Source organism: Poromitra crassiceps (assembly GCF_964638095.1).
Source record: "Poromitra crassiceps genome assembly, chromosome: 14".
NCBI classification, from domain to species: Eukaryota; Metazoa; Chordata; class Actinopteri; order Beryciformes; family Melamphaidae; genus Poromitra; species Poromitra crassiceps.
This window is the reverse complement of record NC_139633.1, coordinates 21,852,347-21,866,501: the sequence shown is the minus strand read 5'-3', so window position 1 is coordinate 21,866,501 and position 14,155 is coordinate 21,852,347. Positions and strand designations below refer to the sequence as shown.

The window sequence follows — 14,155 nt, the reverse complement described above, 5'->3', positions numbered from 1 at the left end:
TAACCCACCCGCTCTGTTTTCCTTGGCTGTCACACGCTGGCAATGACTTGCTACAAATGCTTTGTTTGCCAGCATGATCACATGGGAGCAGCATTTTGTTTATCAAATAAGTTAGTTAGCCTAAACTAGCTAATGCTACCTTGTGCTAGCTAACAAGTAATTTTAGTAGTAAAAATAACCACTCTCTGCAACACTATTTGCTTTACCATTGACTGTATACACTTTACTCAAGCTACTGTGAGCATGTGATGTCAGAAATGCTTCGATCACATCAGCATGCAGAGAGCAGATACATAATAGAATGGAAACCGCTGTCAGAGAGCTACACAGGTCAGGTTGAAGGCCAAAACGTGAAATGTAAACCCAAGCCTTCTTGGGTTTACATTACCTGGTTTACCCATTTATTTCTGCTGTGAATACTGTCCTGTCCTGAGAGCACCGACCTCCCTCTGTGGAGGGGCTGAAGCGCAAGACACTCCTCTACGTTGTGAAATTTAAATTGTTGTTCTTTGCTCAAGCAGGCAGCAGTATTACATGTGCAGTGATTGTCTTGGCATCACAGGCAAAATTTGACAGAGCTAATCTTGAGTCACCCACAATTTGCACAAGCTTCAGGAACAAGACCCCTGAGGCTCTGGTCTATGAATGGACTCACCTTGTTTCACCAGCAGACTGCTAAACATTTCCAAAATGCTCAAGGCCAGAGATCAGATCGCTATGAGTGGCCCTGAGCTTGTGCCAATCGAGCAACAGCGAGAGGGGTGAAGTGGGGGCAAGTGTGTGTGTGTGTGTGTGTGTGTGTGTGTGTGTGTGTGTGTGTGTGTGTGTGTGTGTGTGTGTGTGTGTGTGTGTGTGTGTGTGTGTGTGTGTGTGTGTGTGTGTGTGGAGAAGAGGGGTCTCTGGTGTGTGCATGCATGTCTGTGTGCACGTGTGTGTCTCTCTGTGCGTGCAAGTGTGTGTGTGTGTGTGTGTGTGTGTGTGTGCATGTGTGTTTGTGTGTGTGTATGAGTGTGAATGATTTAATTAGTGAGTGTGTAAGAGACAGACAGACAGACAGACAGACAGACAGACAGACAGACAGACAGACAGACAGACAGACATACATACAGCCTTACTATTGCACCTTCTGTGTGTTCTACTGTACATGTTAATACGTTTAAATATTTGACCTGCTAAAGAACATTGTTTTTCGCTCCAGTATACATTGTGATCTTCAGCTCTGGTATTGCACACACCTATACGTCATGCAGTTGACATGAAGCCACGTGAAGTGCAGCACATGCAGAAAGAAGCCTTTGACACTGCACTAAAACATCACCTTCCCCCTGACTGAAGTCTGTCCAACCCCCAGTTCTGTCCGAATCCCCCAGTTCTGTCTGCCCAACCCCCAGTTCTGTCTGTCCAACCCCCAGTTCTGTCCAAATCCCCCATTTCTGTCTATCCAACCCCCAGTTCTGTCTGTCCAACCCCCAGTTCTGTCCGAATCCCCCAGTTCTGTCTGCCCAACCCCCAGTTCTGTCTGTCCAACCCCCAGTTCTGTCCAAATCCCCCAGTTATGTCTATCCAACCCCCAGTTCTGTCTGTCCAACCCTCAGTTATGTCTGTCCAACCCCCAGTTCTGTCCAAATCAAAAAGGTGTTTTCAACAAATATTGAGTTTTCTTACATAACTCTTGCTGGATGAAAACACTAATTGGTTGTCTGAACACACACATGAGAGGACGGGGGGGGGGGGGGGATGTACTTGTTGAATGAAGGAGAGTAATAAGGGGAGAAATGTTGATGGAAAACAAGTTACTGCCACTCCCTGGCTCCTTCAGCCAATAGGAAGGCAGGTTGTTGTAATACACGTGTTTACCCTCAGGGCGTCGATGCCCCGCTGACTGACCCCAAAACCCGCCATCCCTCGCCCCATCAAAGAGCAAGTGATAGCCCGTAATGTGAGTTCAACAAGTATAGCTCGTTTCATCCCCCCTCCTACAGTTACATAACATTATGTAATGCCGTTCCTTCCAATCAAAAGAACCCACTGATGCTTCAAGTCACATCTCAGGAATAGTAAAGCAGTTTGTTTCTGTGAGAGCATTTCTGTCTTCACAACACACTAATTGGGGTGGGGCGGTGGTGACGGGGGGGGGGGGGGGGGGTGGTAGAGAGGGAGAGATCTATGCTGCAACTTGGTCTGAGTATCTAGTCCAGGATAAGGAGTGTAGCTGTGCCTACATGTACAGTACCTGTATGGCTGCTGCAACTGCTACTTACTGTGGCCAAACATCTGATCTTATAGCATTTGGTTCCCCACATAACAGCTGATAGCCACTGTGCTACATTAATTTCATTTGTTTGCATATAGTAATAATCTCTCTTTCAAGTATAGGTCAGGTGTGAGGTGCCTGTCAATGTGCAACGAGTTCAGACAATTATCTTCAAATCCACTGCATACAGCAAGCTGTTGTGATGCAGGTGTGCTCTCAACCATACACTATTTCGGTCTTTCTTTCTTTCTTTCTTTCTTTCTTTCTTTCTTTCTTTCTTTCTTTCTTTCTTTCTGTGTGCTCTTAATGAAACCAGCTGTGCACACTGGCCAGTGGCCACATTCAGTAGCTGTAAGAGATTTTACAGTTATTAAAGCAACTTTGGCATGAATCCATAGTCATCAATGGGCTGATTTTTTCCCAGAGTGGAAAAATACTTGAAAATTGTGATCATGCACACAGAAAAATATATTATTTCACAGCCAGGCCTAGGTCTAGGTCTAGGTAGCTTGGTATAAGAGCTACCTAGACTTTGATGACACAAAACTGAATGCCCCCCAAAATAATTGTACCACGCAACAAACTCAAACCAGAGCCAAACCCAAGCAAGGCAATTAGAAACTGGATTTACTCAACCCAAGTCCTGCTCATCAGTGGGAATGTGAAGCTCTATTTATTTAGAAGTATGAGTGCTAGACTGAACATTTTCCAAATTAATGTAATGACACAGAGATACTCGGGGAAACGGAGTTTTGGCAATTTACTGATGAACTAAAATGCTACAAAATGATGTTCCCCAAAGTGAAATATCACTTAAAAAAACATCTCTATATATTACCGTATCTTACAGCTGAATTTCAATATATTTTTCCTATGCCCTAGAGCAGCTCACGCTGGATTTGTGTTAGCATCCACGACTTCATTACTGTATGCTTAAAATGGAAGAAAACAGTTTGTCCCACCGTCACACCCGAGGTTGTGATGCCACACTGACAGCTCCATTTAAACGGAACTGGAAAAAATGTGCCTGTGCGAGCGCCCAAGCAGATTTTCTTGGTGTCTACAATAGGAGCAATTTCTGATTCTGAACACTGTTACACTCCTATAAAATGAAAACCATTTGGGTGTAAACGCTTTAGCATCCTTTAAATCGTGAAAATTACTTTTCCATTTATTATAACTGGAGCAACTCCAGCTTGTACATCCTGGTGACATCACATCACTGGCTCTTGGGTCTGTGGTATAGCTTTCAGAGGGAGTTTTCCAAGTAGACAAATATTGAATCAACTAACCTGGGCCAGAAGAGTAGCTTATGTAAATTCATTAATTCAACAGCATTCCCTTTTAACTCCTTAAGATGTTTTAAGACAGAATAAAAGTTCTCACTGTGGCTTTAAAATGCAAATAGTAACTGCACGCTCAGAACCTCAGGCCTTTAGCATCTCAAACACTGTTAATCTTCTTGTTTTGTGCAAAAAATATCCTGTAATATTTCTGTTTGCCTTCAAAATTCTTTATGCTTTTTCCTTTGATACATGTCATGTCCAAAAAGTAGGCCTATTATGAAGCTATGCATGACCATTTTATTTGCAAATTTGTAACTGTTGTTGTTAACTTGATATACGAGGGATCAGCGTGGCAGCATTTTTGTAAACAAACGGAGTCACTGGGTGGAAACGGCAATGGAGCCTGACCTTGAGTGCCTCACTCTAGCCAGCGATGCTGTTTACATTTTAAAAACGACATGTATATATTATACATCAAACTCTTGAGCTACTTCTGCTCTCACTCAGAATATCAACATATAAGCGATGTGATTTATAGTTTTTGAGATATTAACGTTTGTTTGGCACAACTCATACTAGTTAACTGCTGCGGGGGATTTGCGGGGATTGTGATGTCACACTGTAGATTTTTGTGATCTTTCCAGGAAATTATGAAATTTCTTGTGAGCGAGTTATTCTGGAATACCTGTTATGAAACTATGTCCCGCCTGTGTCTTGTGCCGCAGGACTGTCCTGGTCGACAGGAGCTGCAGAGCTCTCTGAAGCAGGTCCAGAAGCTTCTCTCTGCTCATGAAGCCTCCTACCTGCAGAGTCTACGCACCCTGAAGAAGAAGATCGGCCTACTGCAGGGCACAGCCAAGCAGACCTCGAGAGCCAACAACAGTGAGCGAAACCACTCGAAAGACTGATGATCAGCAGTACCAAAAAAAAATTAAACTATTATTATTTTTCGATTTATCACCCTCTACATTCCCAACAGGCACCTGCCCAAAACTGGAAGCACCCGTCAATGGCAGGAGGCTGGGCAGAGCGCAGACGGTGGGCCATGAGGTTCACTTCCTGTGTGACGCTGGTTATGAGCTGGTGGGCTCAGAGAGCAGAGTGTGTCAGGAGAGCCTGAGCTGGAGCGCACAGCAGCCCACCTGTCGAGGTGCGAGTCCTGCCTCATGGTCACTTCCAGCAGAGCCGTTTATCAACTAGTTGTTGGAATTTAAAATTGGAATGTCATCCAGCTCTGAGGACGCATCATTGGAATTGAATTGGAATGACAGGAAACAGAACTGAATTCCATTCAATTCAATGAAATTCCACTTTCAAGAGAGGCTGTCTTGACTTAATAAACATTATACATGTAAATAAAACATTATGAATAAATGAATAGATAGTTAAACCAATCAAACACATTCAATCATAATGTATGTATTACGATTACTGTATGTTATGCATCAAATACCAGCTGACAGTTTCCTTTAACATTTTATGATAATCATTGATATTATAATCAATTATAATAATATAAGACTAAACAAAATGGAATTCAACTTGCTGAAATCCCAATTCAATTATAATCATTTGTCCTGTAGGAATTTTCACACACCAATTGCTTCTCTCCCCTCTCCTCTTCTTCACCCTGGCCGTCACTCATCCCTTTATCTAACCGGCTGATCTTCCAAACGAGCCTGTCATCATCCTCCTTTGTGCCTCTCTCCATCGCCTCCCCTTTCTTTTTCTACATCATGCCTATTACTAACGGCTTTTTTTCCACCTCTGTTAGATACGTTTCATAATGCGACCCATGATCATATTTCCTTTCTTATGTACTTTCTTGGTCGCCCAGAGAGCTTGAATTGAATCCAGTGACATGTGATATTGCAGCCCGGGTCTCCTCTTGACAGCTCGCCAACTTCCAGATAACGCTTCAAAGGCTGTTTGATAGGGCAACCCCTCCACTTTGGATACACCTGACATTAATTCATTTGCTCTCTCTCTCTCTCTCTCTCATACACACACACACACACACACACACACACACACACACACACACACACACACAGTGATGTCATGCTTTCTCTCTAACTAAGGAGCATCAAAGATCTTGAGTTACACGTGTCCTTGTGTCTGTGGCGTTCCCTTGTAACCCTCCCCTCTGTGTTCCCCTCAGACAGTAACGAGTGTGTCTCATCCCCGTGTCTCAACGGTGGGACGTGTGTGGATGAGGTGAACCAGTTCTCTTGCATCTGTGCCAAAGGCTGGGCTGGAGCTACCTGCCAGAGCCCCCTACCAACATGTAGGCACAACACCACACCACACACCACACAGAGCACACACACCTGATGGGAATGTCATTTTACGATATATGCCAGACAGCTCATCGCTGCGACCCAAAGGGAAGTTTGCCAGGCTCCTTAACTGCGTCCCAAAAGGAACCTCTGCATCTTCCTCGTCTGGGTTCGCCGGACGGCCGAAGAGCGGGTCTCCATCTCTGATAGCGGTTGCTTTGTGGACTCAAAACTTGGCTTGCGTGGAACCAACCGAGGCACCGTATGCAGAGGGGGCGATGGTCCCGGCCCGAAATCCTCAATAATCCACACGGGCACAAGGAGGGCTTTGGGGATCCACGGGGGGGGGGGGGGGACACTCTGTTGTGGTGGCTAGTGCGAGAGCTAGCCATAGCGTCAGTGAAATCCGGCTCGGTAACACTGGACACTTTCCAACGGCGGTGACTGGCTTGTTACTGTCGCTGAATTCACCACGGCTGAGGCAGGTGACTCGGGCTAACGTCGTGTGGCGATACGTGGCTTCTTTTGTCTAGGGGTAGTTTTCTCTAACGCTGAGAGAGGAGTAGGGTCTGTCGCTAACTAATGCTAGTAGGAGTCGCGAAACCACTGTGAACAGTAATGCGGAAAACATGCTACAACGTCAAAGCCCTGGCCATATGCACCGAAGGTTGCTCAGCTGGCGTGCAGCTCCCCGAAAATGTGACTCGACGCAGCTGTGATGTGAACAGCGCAAGTATATCATGTAGATGGGGAGATATAAACAGGAGAGAGTGAAAGCTATTACCAAGTATATGCACTACATTTTCTCCTTGAGCTAACTAGTCATTGAAATCCTAGTGAAATCACACAATTTACACTAGCTTTAAGCTAGCTAGCAACAGGGCTGATGTGCTCCGGCTTCTGGGCGACTGCAGAGAATGATGCAATGCAATGCAGAGAATGACGCAAGCTCTTTGCGAGAGGGAGGGACGGACAAATGTTATTCCTCCGACCCAAAATATAGGGATATTTGGTGTAGAATTCAGTCTAGGGCCCAGAAGGATCTGGTCCCATAGTGAGTGGCCTCACGAATGATTAGAAACTGCAGGTCGCATTTAGGCAACCATCAATAACACTTCACACACTGGCCCAAATGTTGTTGTGATATTAGATCCAGAGCCATCTACATAGAAGAGTCGTGACATCTCTGTTCACTCCAATGGACCAGTTTTTTACTCTCAAGAGTTCGCGGAAGCAGAGCCAGATTAACACCCCCAGGGGCCCCTGGGCACTGAAGCTCCCAGGGGCCCCCCTACCCACCGTCCGGATGTTTGGATGTTTTTTCGCCATATTTAGAGGAATATCTAATTTTAAATTAACATTAGTATTATACTGTTATGTCATTATTCAGTTTCTGAGATTCAGTTTCTCACTCACTCATAGGCGATTCTAGGCTTTGCAAACAGGTAGCACCAGCAGGATAAAAATATTAGTCTGACTGGGGGGTTTGTAGGACAAAGAAATTTTGTCCTGATTGGTCTTAGATTTGTGTCATAGTTCTGTGGAGCCCAACATGAGCCCGATTGCCCTATGGTTAATCCGGCCTTGCGCGGAAGTAAGGTTCTGGATTCAGCAGCACTGTCGAGTTGCAGCAAAATGGACAGTTTGTGATGTACTTTGAAAGGGTCCGACGTTTAAAGAATCAAATTGTACACTATCTGCTTTAATTTAGCATTCAAAAGTAGCGTGAGCCTCCTTCCTGGCTATTCATTGGCTACTGAGTCGTGCATTTTGGACCTCCGCTGATGCCACTCTCTTACTAGATTGCTCTGATTAGATCAAGTACGTATTTTAATGATGAGAGAGCACTTCTCCACCAACCGGATTTTTCTGTACAATAGTACTCCAATACTCTCTGTTTACTACTAAATGATATAATTGTGGCCAGTGGGTATAGTTTGCCAATAAAAGCCAGTGCTAAATACCACAGGGTTTTATTGAATTCAAGCCCCAGGTCGGTGCTGGTTGAGAGGCAGAGTTACCATACACACAGAGACAGTGGACAAGTGGAGCCCAGTTTGTTTTGTTTTCCTCGATTTATTTTAATTTCTCCACGCTAACATACAGTATGGTACTGTAGGTGAGAGTTATGTGTGATGTGGATTTTAAATGTAGTTTGACCAAGACAGATGTGTTTCTCCAGGGTCAAGGGTCGGCCCGAACACTGCTCGCTCTGTGTGGGCTTTGTTTATCCTCTCTGACAGCCTACAGTTCATCATGCTACACACACACACACACACACACACACACACACACACACACACACACACACACACACACACACACACACATGCAGACACACACACACGCAAGCACACACACACACACACACACACGTGCGCACGCACACGCACACGCACACACACACACACACACACACACACACACACACACACACGCACGCACGCACGCACACGCACACACACACACACACACACACACATGCACTCTCTCTCTCTCTCTCTCTCTCACACACACACTCTCTCTCTCTCTCTCTCTCACACACACACACACACACACACACACACACACACACACACACACACACAATGTGGAGGGGAATGCACAAATCTCTATTAATTTATATCATCAAGTCTATTCTCCATTCCATTCTCTTTTGCCTGTCTATTATTCACACACTTGGACAATATACACTTGTTGACAGCCATAATCCAAGTACATGCAATACATGCAGTTACATTCTCTAAAATCCTTATTCATATTTCTTGATCATATTTCAAGGAAGAAGAAGAAAAAAAAAGTCTGGCTAGTGAACATTCCAAGTGGCTGGTAACTGAAATCCACGAGTCACACTGGCCAGATAGCCAAAAAGTTAATTTCACGCGCTGTGCGTTACCATTCCTTACTGGTTCCGTCTTCCCTCCTCCCCATTCAGTCTTTGTCACCGTGACAAACACCTCTGCCGCCGCCTCCCCAGTTGCCGCCGCCGCTGCTGCTGCTACGTTGCCAGCTGCCACCACGGGACCTTTAGTCCGTCCGTCACGCTGCACACAGGTGCAGGGAACCACCCACTGCACCTGTGAGCCAGGATACACCATCTCAGGCCGGGACAGCAACACCTGCACTGGTACCACTAACATACTAGTGATGAATACTAGGGGTGTCACGATACACTAATTTCACGATACGATACGATACACAATATTGGGTTCACGATAACGATACGATACGATATTTTAACAATATTTTTTTTAACAAAAGTAAATAATTTTTATGTATTTATTTATCATTTATTTAACCATGTGAGTCCCGTTGAAATCGAAACCTCTTTTCAAGGGAGCCCTGGGAAAATACTGGAAAAATAGTCTTTCATTTGAAATACATAAAAATACAAAACAAATGCTGTTTTTGCAAATTGTTATTATAATAACTAGAAAACAACATGGAAGATAATGCTTCTCTTGCAATAGAATGTGTCACACTGTCACAAACTAAATGTTTGTTGCATGGTGAAAGAAAAATAAAGTATACAATCTATTTCTTAAATAACTCATGCTCAATGGTCCCTAAACTTATGTGATCTTATGTACCCCTTGAGCTGTTTTGCCATGCCAGTAGTAGTCTACCCCCTCACTCATGCGTGTTGATTCTGCTAAATTTGTTCTATTATTATTCAGGAGCAATATATATATATATATATATATATATATATATTTTTTTTTACGATATAATTTTCTTCTGACGATATCGATATCGTGACGTTTCGATATCGCGATATATCGTGCGACGAAATATTGTGACACCCCTAATGAATACACATTGATGCACGCCCCCGTATTGTGAGGTTCCATAAGTGTGCGTGTGTATATTGTGTATTTCAGATATTGATGAATGTGAGCTGTTCCATAATGGACAGGCTGGGAGACTATGCTTGCACTCGTGCGTGAACACCCCTGGAGGCTACCGCTGTACCTGTCCCGCCGGATACAATGTGACGCGCGATGGCCGCAGCTGTAAAGGTCAGCTTCAACCTCTTCTTTTGTTTTGTTTTGCTTTTATCGTCTTTCAAAAAATTTCACTTTTCTAACCCTTTCAAAATTATTGCTGACGTTCAATATTCTACAAGACGGCGTCAGTAATTCAAAATGTCCCTGATAAAACTGCACAAGACAAGACAACAACACATCCACACCCCAGTGCAACATTCAACACCATGCAGCAGGAGCTACAGCCTAGTCGCTGCCATGGGCAAGCTGTCCCTTCCTATTTCTCAATAGAACTGTTCCATTTGTCACAGGACAGATATAATATGGGGATTTAAGCATTATAAAATAAAGCCGCAGGAGTATTCAATACTGAATTTTGATGTGCTCCAAATCCTGGAGGGGAAAATCATGCTCTGATGTCAGGCATGCGGTAACCTCTGCTTCTGTTATCAACCTACAAAATCCCTCACCAACAAATGGTTAGCTTATGTGTCACAGTGTTCATTAACCCATTACCTGATGCAGCATTTGCGTGTATATCCCTCATTTGTGTGTGTATCCCTTTAAGACCGCTAATCGCGTGACACGGTTTGCGGTCTTAAAGGGATACACACACAAATGCTGCATCAGGTATCAATGGGTTAAGATGGGACCTTTAAATAATCAACTTTTTCCCCCAAATCCAAAATGGCTCTAACAATTTCAGTTCACCACAAAACTAAGAAAAACTCAACTTTAACTATCATACATTATCGCAATTTTGTTCTCTTTTCTCCTTCAAATGTAAGTCTTTCTTTCTTTTCATGTCGCACAGACATTGATGAGTGTGCCAACAGACAGAACAACTGCACCAGGGACCAGATGTGCATTAACACATACGGTGCTTTCCAGTGTGTCCGTGTCGACTGTCCCCGAGTCCCTAATGCCACCTATGTCAAGACGTCCCCTATGTGAGTATTGTCCTTAACTAGAAATATTCTCATTTCTAATCGTCTCCCTCCTAGAATCATTGTTAAAAGAAAAACAAATGAGGGGATGTAAGGCTGATAAGTGCGGATGAAGTCTAAGATCAAATAGAAGTTCCTGACCAGTTTCAAGGGAAATAAATGAATGTAGCTAATATTCTATAGAATGAAACTAAACGTGTCCATAGATTGAACATGAACTTGTTAGCATTTCTTAAACACACACTTGTGCAAGTGAACCCGACTGTTTCAGCTAGCCTTCCCCACTCTTCACGTGCGCCTCTTCCTTCCAGGCGGTGTGAACGTAACCCCTGCCCCGTGGACAACAAGGCGTGCTCTCAGGCCCCAAACTCCTTCTCCTACCACTACCTGTCTGTGGTGTCCAACCTGTCAGCCCCTCGTGTCATGTTCCGCGTGTCGGCAATGCGCCCGATGGGCGACACGCTCCGCTTCGCCCTGCTGGGGGGGAAGCAGGCTCGGCGCCACTTCACAGTGCAGCGTTCAGACCGGCAAACGGGTCAGCTGATGCTGGTCAGCCCGGTGCAGGGTCCTGTCACGCTGGAGGCTGAGGTGGAGATGAGCGAGCTGGAGAGACGCATCCAGCTGGGGAAGTACATCACCAAGGTCACGATGTTTGTTTCCCAATACGACTTCTAGAAAGAAAGAGAGGATGGAAGTGGAGACACGCATAGGGGACATTCACACCAAAAGTGTTTTTTTCAGTCAGAACGCTATGAAAATCATGTTGAGAGCGCTTCCATTGTGCACAAAACACAACGCACGGAGCGTTTCTTTTGTGCTCCGTTTGTTTCCCCCTGCAGTTGCGTGCAGTACAGATCAGAACACAACGACCACACGGACAGTAGTCTGGTTGATGTTGTTCACTGTCAACATGAAAGCCAGATTATTGCCAATTCTGGCAGCAGTGGAGGTTGAAAATCCCTCGGGAGGAGAAAAGGTAGGAGTAGGAAAAGACGGACAGGGCGCTTTTCCTCTAATGTTAAACTTTTTTCATCTTAAAAACGCCCACAGCGCTCCTCCAAAAACAACAGGCGCCATCAGCGTTTAAACGCCAGGTGCGTTCATTAAAAGAGGAGCACGTCTAGCGCATCCTTACATAGAGAATGAATTGCAGAAAGACGCTGGCAGCTCCAAAAACGCTTTTGGTCTGAATGTCCCCTTAGGGTTCATTGGCTAAAAAGCGCTGCGCATGGACCATAAACAACTGCCTTGGATTTAGCTGTGGGCTCTATACTTGGTCATGGATGTCTGATGTCCACACTCATGCACTCACTCACGGACTATGAGGCGTGTTCCTGCTACTTACTAGAGTGCATGTAAACGCGTCAATCAGATCATTACCTGATTATTCCCAGTTATTATTCCCCTAAATGTCAACAGCCCTGCCATCAGTTGACGTGTAAGTGATGTATACTGTATATGTTGATCTTGATATGCGAAGATTTTCCAGTCCTCTTTTACGATCATGTTTTTATTTATATTCTGTTTTCAATATAACCGTGTAATCTGCTTGCTTCTCATGCAAACATCATTAAAACTTGAAAAACAGGGGAAAGCTCTGTTCTTTTCATATATAGAATAATGAAAAATAAATGCCTGGATACTGTATGAATGTGTTGAATTTGCTCCTCTCTGCCGCTATAGTGAAACATACTGTAAGTGCAGTCGGGTCTATGAGAGTAGTGGTTGTTTGGGAAACACTTGAGCTGCAGCAGCACAGAGCGGTGCTGTTCAGCAGACAGACAGCCAAACACACGCTGCTCAAAGAGCTACTATGTCCTTACAGTGCATGAATGACGTTCACTTTTAAATACACAAAAACAAGTACACACACGTGAAAATGCACGTTACGCAAGTGTGATGACATGGAGTTGCTTTGACTTTTGAGAGAAGGGGCACGTTTGTGGCTGGAAAAAAAGAAGGTTGAGCGGGGGTTTGGAGAAGCCAGATGAAATGTGTCACCCCTGTGCTGTACTGGCCTCTATATATATATATATATGTGTGCGTGTGTGTGTGTGTGTGTGTGTGTATGTGTGTGTGTGTGTGAAGCTGATAGTAGTAGTAATGTATATATACAGTATATACGGTATATATCTCTCCATCCATTTTACTTTAGAGGATTTGAAAAATGTTTAATTCACTCAAGGTTGGTAGAATTTCCTCAACCCATACAGGAGCATGCCATACTTCAATTGAAGTTAAAACATAAATCACCAAGATTGAGTATGTTTTCAGAATCAGAATCAGAATTATTTTATTTGCCAAGGTATGTTTTCACATACTCGGGATTTTGTCTTGGTGTGGCTGGTGCTCATGTAACAATGATAAGAACAAATATACGAGACATAAACAAATAAGATATAAAGGATCTAAGGAGATGATAAAATATTATAAAATGATTCAGATATTAACAGATATAGACAGTATTAACAGATGTAAACAGTATTAACCGAAAATCGGTGAAATACAAGCACTTCTGTACAGGAGAGGGGCAGGCAAAGCGGGTGACTTCAAGCCGCTCGCCTGTGGGTGAGAGAGGGAGAGAGGAGTCGCAGAGGGGCTCAAACTCTCCAGGGACACCACAGAGAGGGAGGGGGGGGAGGGAGGGAGGGGGCGTGTGTGTTGGCTGCAGGATCCCAAAGTGAGATTGCACACTGAGTGAAGAAAAGAAGATGCATCGAGATAGGGAGGCAGACAGAGAGTGATGGCTGAATAGACGAGCCTGAATAGCAGATGGTTCACTCCAGCCGCTCAGTCACTGGCTGAGGGGTGCAGGCTGAATTAAAAGCCGCGGTCTCTATTGCCACTCTGGAATAGACCTGGCACTGTTCTTCACTCTATCTCTCCCTCTTCTGTTTCTATGAATGAGTATACGAGTAAGCACACGGGGTGTTGAATGGCAGGCTGTCCTCTTGTCTGTCCCCTGGGTATCCAACACCCAGCCACAACACCCACACCCACCAAGCCACACCCCCCCCCCCCCCCTCCCAACACACACACACACACACACACACACACACACACACACACACACACACACACACACACACACACACACACACACACACACACACACACACACACTCCTCCCACAGCACTCGATTCATCAACATCTCACCCACGTAACCCTCCCTTATACAACCAGTGTTGGGGGTAACTCATTACAAAAGTAACATATTACATGTAATATATTACTTATATTACTAACATTTAGAATTTAGAATTGTTTACACTGACTTCAAGGCGGTTGACATTATTTGTCGGGATGGTTCCGGCCGGGGCAGCGATGTCACTCTCCTGCTGCTGTTGTTTTGGTGAAAGTAATGCAAAAGTAGTGTAATAAGTAACGAGTTACTCTACACAC

At 44.5% G+C, this 14,155-nt stretch overlaps 1 protein-coding gene across 1 annotated transcript in view; it reads left to right on the top strand.

The window, feature by feature from the left end:
* Positions 1 to 12,326, top strand: part of LOC310788854 (fibulin-7) — a 13,197-nt gene extending 871 nt beyond the window's left edge. The window contains exons 2-8 of the mRNA XM_083650433.1: positions 4,266 to 4,422; positions 4,520 to 4,690; positions 5,702 to 5,827; positions 8,755 to 8,946; positions 9,701 to 9,838; positions 10,620 to 10,755; positions 11,064 to 12,326. Of these exons, the coding sequence (XP_083506559.1) occupies positions 4,266 to 4,422; positions 4,520 to 4,690; positions 5,702 to 5,827; positions 8,755 to 8,946; positions 9,701 to 9,838; positions 10,620 to 10,755; positions 11,064 to 11,427 (1,284 nt within the window). The 3' untranslated portion in view covers positions 11,428 to 12,326. The remainder of the gene's footprint in view (positions 1 to 4,265; positions 4,423 to 4,519; positions 4,691 to 5,701; positions 5,828 to 8,754; positions 8,947 to 9,700; positions 9,839 to 10,619; positions 10,756 to 11,063) is intronic.
* Positions 12,327 to 14,155: the final 1,829 nt, after the last annotated feature.